We start from the raw sequence: 12,500 nt of genomic DNA on the forward strand, positions 1-12,500 counted from the left end.
GCAACCGGTATCGTATGGTCTGTTATTGCTTAATGGGATAAGCACCAAAACTTATTTACTTGCCGGCTGTGCATTGGAATATATATACATACACATACACATACACATATATATACATACAAATAAGCACACAGTGACACTTTTTGCCATTTTTAACATGGTTCCCTATAGGCTTAAGCTTGCTGCATTGTCACAGCTTTGAGCACAGCCAGGGTTAAGGTGCATACCCAGAAAACCACCCACAGTCAGCTTTTTTTTTTTTTTTGTAGCCCGGGTGGTGAAAAAGTGATTTCACCTCTAAAAACCGTGCTCATGGTCAAGTGAGACCAGGTGCGCAAAACTTGTGACTATAGGCTCCGGAGAGCTGCAAGTCCATGACATGGTCAGTCCTCTTCAGCCACGAGGTCCAGGAAAAGTCCTGATGTTACACCGACGTCGTCATCCGAAGAATCCGACGTCCATCCTATCCCCTCCCCGTGCAGTAGGCGCAGCAGGAGGTTCCAGGTCTTTAGGGCTTTCAGCTCACGCCTACTCGCCCACCGCAGTCTTCTCCCGAGGGAATGGCGACCACCGACCAGCACACAGTCTTGCATTCTCCGAAGAAAATTAGGTGACTGATAACCCAAAAATAAAAAAACACAATCCATGGTGCGAGTGCTCCAGTGCGCTGTGTGATGCAGTGCAGGAAGTGCTCAGACGAAACGACAAAAAAAATGTGCACAAGTGCACGCCAGACCCGGAAGCCTGGCGGGTAAAAAAATAGTGGCGAACCCCTCAGCGGAAGGCAATAAAGGGTGCCAGTGCAGAAAAATGTAGAGGTGCGCAAATTATCCGTGCAAGTGTCAAGTGCTGTGCAGTGTAGCAGCAAATGACTCCACCAGGTTAACCACCCCTCTGGTGCCGTGATAAAATAGCCCGGGCTACATATCCGCCCTTCCCGGCCATGACTAGAGGACCAAGTGGACTACTACACTTGATCCCAGCCAAAAGGCTGAGAAGCGATATATATATATATATGTAAATACAACTGTATGCTCATCTGCATGTCTTAGGCAGTCTGCAACCCCGCCTTTCCCCATTATCACCCAGCACACAGCACTTCCACTGCAGCAAGGGATTCTGGGAAATGACATGCAAATGAGCACACAGTGACACTTTTTGCTTCAAAAACCATTTTTAACATGGTTCCCTATAGGCTTAAGCTTGCTGCATGGTCACAGCTTTGAGCACAGCCAGGGTTAAGATGCATACCCAGAAAACCACCCACATGGGGAAAGGCGGTGTTGCAGACCTGCCTAAGACATGCAGATGAGCATACAGTTGTATTTACATTTGCATATTTGCTTTTCTGTGGAGGGTTTTTGTCACTTTTTTTTACTCACCATAACTTAACTCAGTATTATGGTTGTATATATATATATATATATATATATATATATATATATATATATATATATATAGTAATGTTGTGTTAGGCCTGTAATAAGTACAAACGTTATAAGGAAGTATATGTACTATTAACGTGTAAATTGTTATATTGTGTTTCTGTTCTAATAAATATATTGTTTACATAATTGAATCAATCGATATTGTGTCACAACTCTCATAAACTAGGGTGTGCATGGGTGAATGTGTTTCCTATTGGAACCTATATCTACACGTTCATCTCCCTAAATAATAGTTTGCCATATAATTATATTAAAGTAATAATCCCCTCAGAACAGGGCATTACTGGCCAATAATGCCCTGGCTGGAAGAGTTGAAGGCCCGAGGCGAAGCCAATTATTACTATTATAGGCTAAATGTAAACCTTTTTCATAAATAATAGACACTTTTGTATAGTTAATAGATTTTTTTATTAAAATAAAATGGTAAATACACGAATCCACCTCTATATACTCTTACACTGCAGATATCTATATCCACACTGTCGCCCCCTCTGTGTACGTACACACACACACACACACACACACACACACACACACACACACACACCACAGCAGCTCCACACACACAGGCTACACCCATAAACACTGCTGCTGACACACACACACAAACTGCTGCTACACAAACATACAACTGCACAACACAACACACACACTGCTGCTGCTATACCCATAAACACTGCTACTGACACACACACACACACACACACACACACGCACACACACACACGCACACACACACACACAGTGCAGCCACAAAAAAAAATGCAGCCACTTACTAAACTTTGCAGACTTTAGCCCCCCCTCCCCCCCCCCCCCACCAAATTCAACTGAATCTGCTCAGAAAATCTCAGTCAGCTCGGGAGGGGGAGGAGTCAACCCGTGGCTGATACTTCCTGGCCAATCCCCTGCCCTGTCTCAGAGCTGTTACTTCATTCTGACCAATCCCCTGCCCTGTCTCAGCTGTTGTGAAAGCGGATTGGCTGGAAATAAACAGATTAAAGATTACACTTTGCAAGCTGCTAAAATTCCGGGCATTACTGATTGGATAATGCCCGGAATTTTAACCAGAGAGCAGGGTTTTCAATAATGCCCTGAATTTTACTGCTTTAGCCTATAATAATTTTTAATAAGCCAGCAATACTTTTATAGATGAATACACTATAAATCCATCTATATTTCTATTTCTGGATAAGGCTAAACATTATAGGTAACAATCTCCAGCTCCTCTTGCTGAATTGTTTGTTCTCAGAAATTCTCTGAAGAGTAGTATTGCGGTCTTTTCAATGTAGTATCTTGCTCATCTTGGGTCCTGTGTGCAGACTTAGAATAGGCTGCTTCAATATCCTGGATGAAATCCGACATTGGTACAACCTGATTGTTATTTATTTTTGTACGATTTTTTTTCCCCCAAGTGTTGGCTAATCACAAGCAGCACACGGTCTTGTTTTCCTAGCAGCTTTTTCCCTAGTAGCTGGCTCTTGCAATAACCAATGGATCCTCCTGTTGTGATCCTGGAGTACTGACATAAGTCAAATACCAGTACTAATAGCCATCTCATTTACAAAAACAAAAATCACAATACTGACTACTGTCGCCCTGGGGCTTACTTTGGAAACGCTGTAATAGTATTCTTTGCAGAGACTGCATCCATGATTATATGGTAATAATGGCTTGGGTCAGAAAGGCTTGCACGTTTGTAAGCAGTGCCTGCATCCTTGGGGAACGGTTATAGTCCGCGTGCACTCATCCCATCGTGGGCGCCTATCGCCCGAGCGATGTGTGAACTTGGCTGCAGGAGACTGGGATGGGGAGGCATCACAAAGCTGGTTCGCCCTCATTGGCTAAACCGCTGAAGTCACACAACCGCGCGTGACAAGACAATTTTTTTGACTTTTCAAAACGTGGTCCCGGCATCGCGCTCCGTCAGGCAGTCGCATAAGGATTAGCCATTTGTGTTTGTCGCGCTGAGTATAATCTCAGCCTTAGGTAGGCTAGTAGCACTTATGCCTTATTTTGCAGCACTTGAGCAGGCATCCCAACGTAAATGCGGTCCTCATCGCATCTGTGATCCTTGACCAGGGTGTAGCGTAGCAGGGCAGCAACAGTTCTTGTTTGCTGAGCACTTTTTAAAACTTTTTTTTTCTAAATTACATCACCGTGACAGCTCCCTGCTGCCATCGCAGTCCACGTGGTATAGCGTCTACCAGGACTGCTGCACATGCACGTCTGCACAAGCAGCTCTAACCAGATTTCTAGATCTGTGAGCTGATTTCTAGATCTGTGAGCTCAGCAACTATTTGCAGCATGGCCTCACTTCGGCCCCACGGTATAGCAAACTCCTTGGAATGCAGACATCCAGGCTTCAGCAGGGGAGAGAGAGGCAGATAAGTCCTGTGGATCAACTGCTAAGTAGTCAGATAGGCCCCTCTACATTACAGAAAAACACGAACATCTTACTTCAGCTAGGTAGGACAGAAAAAAAGGACAACCTGAGGAGGAAAGGAGGGGCTATTTATAGGTCCTGCCACAGTTAGATTTCTGTCCTATGTCAGCTGGTGGGTGGAACTTAACCCATTGGTGACCAATGCCATGGGGACAACCAGGAAAATGTTTACTGCAAAATCATAAAATACATCTAATGACCATCAGTTGTTAACCAAATCTTTGAGTGAAAGCCAAACACACACAAAAAGTTTAAGCAATCTCCTCAATAGGAGAGAGAGAAAAAATAGAAGATGAAGACACCATGGGGAGTGCAAAACTAAAATATTTCAAGGTGGTGCTAAAACTTCTAGTTGTAGAATAAGGAAAAAGGAAAACTGAGAGCACAGCAAAAAACGCGGAACTGGAGGCCAAAAGAAAAAATAAGAGGTTTCTCTTTTTAAACTAGGCATGTTTCAATAAAGTTTTTGTTATTTTTTCTATTGGCCTCCAGTTCCACATTTTTTTGCTATGCTCTCAGTTTTCCTTTTTCCTTATCCTGCACTTACCTGTGGATGCACGCTGCTGCTACCGGATGTCTTCGATTCACCAGCGGTTGATTTTGTGAGTACCCCAATCACTGAACTGTATGCTGCGTTTTTGTCCGTCACTAGGGGATTTGGTCTGGAATTGCTGGGGTCTGCTGGTTCCCGTCGGGGGACCTCATGATCGCCGTGGCCAGCTTTTCCCTATAGTTATGTGATTGCCTATGGGCTTCATTTACTACAGCTACAGCTTTCAGCTTTATACTCAGGACTCCGGTACATCAAGGGTTAATGTGGATGCCACCGCGTGATGCACGCGTGTCTACTGGGCTAGTAGCACCACACACTGAGGTTCAATCCTCTCATTGCTAGTTGTAGAATAACATATCCAAATCAGATTTTGATTTGCAGAAAGTAAGCAGTCAAAGGAATTTCTATTCTAATACAGAGTTAACATAGTTTGAAAGAAAGTAGTGAAGCAGACAACATACCCCAGTTTTGTCTCCAAAAAAACTCCAGTATCTTTTTTGATGCAAAATGTTTCTTTACAGAATAATGAACTCTCTGGATGAGCATGTTCGACAATCCTGAACGTTTTAGAATGTAAGCCATGGTTGGCGAGTGTCCAAACGGGTCAATTGCCCAACCAGATTTTGGTTTTACACCTGTTTAAAAACAATGTAAAGAAGAGTAACAATTAATACAAACCAGCTGAATTATCAATGTGTGATTGAAATAGTAAACACAGTATGAAAGTGAATAAAGACATGATTTATGTAAATGTCTGTGTTTATGGTCACATGGACTATTAGGCTTACATAACAATCTCCCAATCACAAAATTACACCAATGTTGCTATTAAATTAGCTTTACTTACCAAAGATATAATAATAATAATAATAATAATAATAATATAAAACATTTCAAAATGATTCCTATTCTTTGATTAAAGGAGTAATCCAAGCAATATTCTACAAGTTATTTTTTTTAAATAAATCAAATCTGTGGTATTAGATAATACTTGGCATCTTTAATTACATTTTTTTTTATTAAACTCAATGCAATTTTTTTTTTTAGAGTTAATATACTGTTCTGAGCATCTTTTGATTTCAGTACCAATTTTTAACAGGGGAACTAAATAGATAAACTAAATAGAATAAATAGATGGGGAAATAGCAAGGGGTTTTGGAGGTAGAATGGGGGCAAGTTTGGCAAGCAGGGAGACACCCATAGTAAATACAGATAATACTACAAAACTTCTAAAGACTAAACCCAATTGGCGCAGAAAGGAAGGAGCAGATAAGATAATAAAATAATAGTACAGACGGAAAAAAAAAAAAAAAAAACTTTAATGCATGCTTGCTAATATAAGAAGCCTGACAGTAAAAATGGGGGAGTTTGAATTAATAGCTATCATAGGCATTACTGAAACATGGTGGGATGAATCTCATGACTGGGCAGTTTATTTAGTGGGTTATTCCCTTTTTCGGAAGGATCGAGCAAATAGAGGAGGTGGAGTATGCTTATATGTTAAACCGGATCTAAAACCTATTATAAGGGAAGATGTTTATGAAGGGAATGATGAAAATGTGGAGACCTTGTGGATAGAAATTAGCAGTGGCAGTAAAAGTACTAAGAAATTAACAGTGGTGGTAAAAGTATAAAGAAAATGTTTGTAGGGATATGCAATTAACCACCAAATATCTGTGAGATTGAGGAAGTTAAAAAAAAACTTTTGCAAATGGTGAAGGCATCAAAACTAGATCATGTTTGCATAATGGGTGATTTAAATTATCCACAAAGACTGGGGCAATGAGATTAGCATTACAACAAAAGGAAACCATTTTTTGGGGGTGCTTAAAGACAATTACATTACCCAAATTATTGAGGAACCAACCAGAAGAGGGGCAATATTGGATTTGGTAATATCAAACAATGTAGAAGTAATAACAAATATTCAAGTCAGGGAACATTTGGGAAATAGTGATCATAACATGGTCTCATTTGAAATAAATTATCAAAAAACAGATTGGGTTCAACAAATACCTTAAACTTTGAAAGGCAAATTTTAATAAACTGAGGACTAATCTACAAGGAATACATTTGGATGATGTTTTTGGAGGGAAAAATGTAGAAGATAAATGGTCAGTCTTTAAAACTTTGTTAGAAAAGCACACTTATCAGTGTATACCCTTGGGTAATAAGTATAAAAGAAATAAGTCAAAACCAATTTGGCTAAAAAAAACAGGCAGGGGAGGAAATGAAAGAAAGGAAGACGTTTAGATCCTTTAAGTCAGAATGGACGGAGACATCGTATCAGAATTATAAGCAATGTAATAAAAATTGCAAAAGGGCAATCAAATTGGCAAAATGGATAATGAAAAAAGGATTGCAATAGAAAGTAAGGTCAACCCGAACAAGTTCTTTAAGAGAAAAGAAATAGGACGCTTTCAGTGTGAGATGGGCAGGCAGATTATTGGACATAAGGAAAAAGCAGAGGTATTAAAACAAATACTTTGCTTCTGTATTAACCAGGAAATAATCAATTTCAATAGTAGTGCCACAGGAGGAAGCCACAACCTCTATATTAACAAACAATTGGTTACTTGAGGAAGAGGTTCATAGGTGGCTTGATAAAATTGAAGTACATAAGGCACCTGGCCCCGATGGCATACATCCAAGAGTTCTTAAGGAGTTAAGTTCAGTAACAGTCAAAGCAATATATTCAATATTCAAGGTCCACATTTCCACAGGCTCAAAACCACAAGATTGGAATAAAGCAGATGTGGTGCCTATATTTAAAAAGGGAGTTAGATCACAACCGGGGAATTACAGACCTGCAAGCCTCACTTCAATAGTGGGGAAGATACTTGAAGGTTTAATACAGGATAATATTCAGGAATACCTAATGAAAAACAAAATTAGTAATGGTCAGCATGGATTTATGGAGGATAGATCATGCCAAACAAAACTTATTTGTTTCTTTGAGGTGGTAAGTAGAAATTTAGACCAGGGTAATGCAGTTGATGTGGGCTACTTAGAGTTTGCAAAAACGGCTTTTGATACGGTTCCACACAAGAGGTTGGTGTACAAAATAAAGCAAATTGGACTCGGAAAATATATACGCACCTGGATTGAAAACTGGTTGAAGGATAAACAGAGGATTGTCATAAAATGGAACTTTTTCAGTTTGGGCTAAAGTTGCGAGTGGAGTACCTCAGAGATCGGGTACTGGGACCACAGCTTTAAACTTACACTAAATTGTGAAAGGTAGTAAAATCAGAGCAGGATGTAATTTCTCTCCAAAAGGACATGGAGAGACTGGAAACTTGGGCAGGTAAATGGCAGATGAGTGTTAATACAGATGAATGTAAGGTTATGCATTTGGGAAGAATAAACAGGCGACTTACAAATTAAATGGGGACAAATTAGGGGAATCCTTGATGGAGAAGAATTTAGGAGTGCTGGTAGACAGCAGGCTTAGCAATAGTGCCCAAAGTCATACAGTAGCTGCAAAGGCAAACAAGATCTTATCTTGCATCAAACGGGCAATGGATGGAAGGGAAGTAAACATAATTATGCCCCTTTACAAAGCATTAGTAAGACCACACCTTGAATATGGAGTACAATGTGGGGCACCACTCCTTAGAAAAGACATTATGGAATTAGAGAGAATGCAGAGAAGGGCCACCAAATTAATAAAGGGTATGGACAATCTATCTTATGAGGAGAGGCTAGCTAAATTAGATTTATTTACATTAGAAAAGAGGCATCTAAGCGGGGATATGATAACTATATACAAATATATTCAGGGAAAGTACAAGGAGCTTTCAAAATAACTATTCATCCCAAGGGAAGTACAAAGGACTCTGGGTCATCCCTTAAGGTTGGAGGAAAGGAGATTTCACCAACAAAAGGATAAAATAGACAATGTTACATTAGTAATATAAGAAGACATTGCAGCTGCTGAGTTACATTGACTGAAGGATTGATTAAAACTGAAAGGCAGCCATTTAGTGAACCCTAGGAAACAGACTTTTGCTGACCAATCACGGGAGAAAGAATCGATCAGCAGCTTACGTAATTAGTTTAAGAAAGGTACTCAAATGATATATATATATATCTTTATATATTATATATATTATATATATATATATATATCTATATAAAAAGAAGAAAATAGAGAGAACTCTCGAAAGCTTGTCCTATGGCATAAATTGTTAGTCCAATAAAAATGGTATCACCTAATACTGAAGAACACACACACATATATATATATATACATAAATATATAAATATATATATATATATATATATATATATACATACATATATACATACACACACCTTTTTTAATGGACTAACAATTTATGTCATAGGACTAGCTTTCGAGAGTTCTCCTCTCTATTTTCTGATATATATATACACAACAAGACAAACTGGCTGCAACAGACTAAGCAAATAATGAGTACTTAAATTAGTAATATAATAACCACTAACGGTGCTAGGGGCTAGAAGTAATATAACAATGAAAAGAAAAAGAAAAGCGTCCCAACTCAGCACTCAAGTATACTCAGAACAAATATCAAAGACAATTATGATTTAACAGCACAAATAATCAAACATAAAATACAAAAAATAATTTAAAAAAACCCTGACATCCTCCTGTGATAGAATATGTATCAGACAGGGGAAATCCCCTATGAAGATACTGATGGACCCCTAATACCCAAGGCAAGGGAAAAAAGCCTATAAGCACAAAATATATGTAGAACAAGGGGTTAACAATAACCCCTTGAACCTACAAGGCCAGCCTCACCCCTAGTAAATATAAAACCACACAGCAAGCATAGATAACACATGCACCAAATTGCCTAATACATGCTGATGTCAAATACATATATTATATACATACACCGTAAATGCAGTTGGTATAATCAAGGCAAACCAGGCACAGTACCAAAAAGAGACTGCTAGTATGGGATCAACAATGGTTAACAGTTCACATCAGTTACCATAGTCCATGAGACCATCCATGCCACACTGAGATAGTAAAATGTCCAAAGGGTAAAGATCTTCCAATTGAGGGGTCCATCCGCAGGGGAGTCAGGGAAAAACAAACGATATATATAGCTAAACCCCGTTATAACGCGCCTCGCTATACCGCGAATCGGTTATAACGCGGTCTGAGCATGGCTCCCGAATTGAAAGCCTCCATTTTGCCGGCTTACCTGCATCCCAAATTTTCCATTTTGCCGCCTTACACTCTCTCCTCTTACAGCTCATCTCTCTCCTCTTCCTGCTGTCCACGTGCTCATCTCTCTGCCCGTCGTGTGCCATCGGGGTTTTTTTTTTTTCAAACATTCAATTCAATGCTTTATTGACTACCAGACACAGACACAAATAAACATTAATACATTTTGTACAAAACACATGCAGGGATTGAACTCGGGACCTTCTGATACCAATGCCTTGCCTCTTATCTCTACACCATAGGCTTGGTGTGACAAGACAGAACCTATAAATATATTTATCCTCTACAACACAAGGTACATGTCAATGTTACCACGGTGGTGGTTTAAAAACAATAGTTAAAATATAATAACAAATCCAAAAAGCTCTATAAAGCTCTAAAAAAAGCTCTAATCACATCAGTGCAATCATACATTATGGGTAACATTCCATCTATCAACTACTGAGTCCTTTAGATATGCATAGTTATTATATTTTAACTATTGTTTTTAAACCACCACCGTTGATGTATTTTTCTGTATGGTGGGGTGATAATGCTGGGTCCGTGAGTAACATTTTCCCCTCATTGACACCGAAGGATGACGCTGCGGTCTCCATGACTACAAATCTAGCTTGTAAACAACCATTCCTTGCATGGAGTCCGTCGCGTCACTTCCGGTTTTCAATTTCCGGTTTCGTCACTTCCGGCCAACGGAGCCGCGGCTGTGAATAATTTGAACCATAATTAGAAGCACTATATCAAGGGGGTCCCAGCATAACATTTTCACTCTCTGACGAAGCGCCAGCTAGGCGTGAAACGCGTAAGAGCTACCCTCCATTCCTCTGTCTGCACCATGATGTTCGAATAAAGATTACCTTTTAACCACAAGCTGTTATCCTGATCATCTTTGGCTGTGCCCTGACACACTGCGTCCTGCAGCATACTCATCTACTCATCATTATCACGGATGCACGCCACCAACAAGAAGAAGACAGGCTTTTCTCATGTGAGTGTTTTATCCTTTTCTTTGCTGGAAGGTGTATTATCAAGGTGGTTGCAAGCGTGTGTGACATTGTCCTCATTAGGAGTAATGTGGTGGAGCTAATCATTCTCCACTCACAGCACCCCTAGGACTTCAATATATATGTCCTATACACAACGCTCACCTATACACTCATCACTCACATTTATATCAGATGCCTGCATCACTATATCTTCAATCAAGAAAGTCTATATGGACATTATTACAAATATTCCTCTACAGTCATTCTGAGCACTATTGATGAACTTTGTTCCTCTATTAATTGTAGTATAATGTAATACAATAAATACATTTATGTCAAAAACGAATGTTGTTCTGACTATGAATTTATTAAATGTATTTTATTTATATATTTTAAAGCGGGGTTGGGGCGGGACTAGGGGCGGGGTTGGGGCGGGACTAGGGGCGGGGTTGGGGCGGGACTAGGTGGCGAGTAGATTTTTTGGTTGGGCGAGTAGATTTTTGGGTGATTTGTCAAACACTGTGTATATATATATATATATATATATATATATATATATATATATATATATATATATATATATATATAACGAAAAGAAGACAGTGCGGCTCCCATAGCATAATATTGTAATTTAATGGACACTTACAATGTGCAATAAAGTAAAAGTCATTGAATAAAGGCTTGTCAATCACTCGGTCGAGCCTCCGTGGATCTCTGCTGTATAGGGAGTCCAACACACTCCCCTCGTGGATGCCTGAAGGATGTGCGCGCACCCGTTCTCCCCCTGAATGGGAGTCCCGCGAGAGTATGTGTCCACCGACGTAACGAGGTATAGACACAGCAGTCAAATTCCCTTAATGAATTCCAAGGTGAATGGGACACAAAAACGGCTCGGCAGCAAGGCAGGACAAGACTCCTCACAAATGCACAGATATGAAATGTAAAGGACAGTGCCAGCTACTTCCCTACGCATTTCGTTGCGTTAAGCAACTTCCTCAGGGAATATTGGTGACCACATAGTATCTACACACACTTTTAGTAATGCTATAATCTCTTACATTTCCACACCTACCCACACCATTTATATTAACTCCCACTCCCCATACACCTTTTGTAAAGCACTGTATACACTGTGGGCTCTCCATTCATTTATATTCACACAGATACACACACACTCTTACATCACTAACTTTCAGGAACCATTTAACACCTCTAGCCATAAATCACATCCACACCGGGGGAGGGACAAGCACAGATAACATTCCAAGAGACACTGTTTTTAAGTATACCTTTGCTTGCTTCATTCATTGTAACATCGCCGGAAGTAGAGATCAGTGTATCTCGAAAGCTCGCACAAATAAAAGCATTTCGTTAGCCACAGAACGGTATCATCTATTTATTTTTTGATATATATATATCAAAAATAACGTGTGAGCAGTGTAGCTGAGTTCCAGTTGGTGCATGAGTATATCTCATGCAATGCTATTTTATTTCTGTTTGTGAGTTCGAATTTGTTGGATTTTTTATGGGATATTAAATGTCATTTTTTAGACTTATTGCACTAGGATCGGGCGCTTTCTATTTTCGTTTTTGTACAGATTTGCTGGGAATTTGTTGGTTCCATGTGGAAGACTGCCAGTATCCTGATTAGAGTGTCATCATACTACTGATCCATTTATTTGTTGGACTTTATCCATATATGGTTTCTGTATTTTTATATTGTTTTTTATTCATTTGTATATCCCCAGTATACTTACTATTCACAATATTTCGGTCACATACACATTAGATAGCCATATTTAATTGGTTATTAAACACACAGACATCATATTGACATACACACATATTT

At 39.5% G+C, this 12,500-nt stretch overlaps 1 protein-coding gene across 2 annotated transcripts in view; it reads right to left on the reverse strand.

Moving 5' to 3' along the window:
- Positions 1 to 12,500, reverse strand: part of MAN2A1 (mannosidase alpha class 2A member 1) — a 316,852-nt gene that overhangs the window by 168,477 nt on the left and 135,875 nt on the right. For both annotated transcript variants that reach the window (XM_075601938.1, XM_075601947.1), the window contains exon 6: positions 4,906 to 5,079. In XM_075601938.1, coding sequence (XP_075458053.1) covers positions 4,906 to 5,079 — 174 coding nt within the window. The remainder of the gene's footprint in view (positions 1 to 4,905; positions 5,080 to 12,500) is intronic.

This window comes from Ascaphus truei, chromosome 1, assembly GCF_040206685.1.
Source record: "Ascaphus truei isolate aAscTru1 chromosome 1, aAscTru1.hap1, whole genome shotgun sequence".
NCBI lineage: Eukaryota > Metazoa > Chordata > Amphibia > Anura > Ascaphidae > Ascaphus > Ascaphus truei.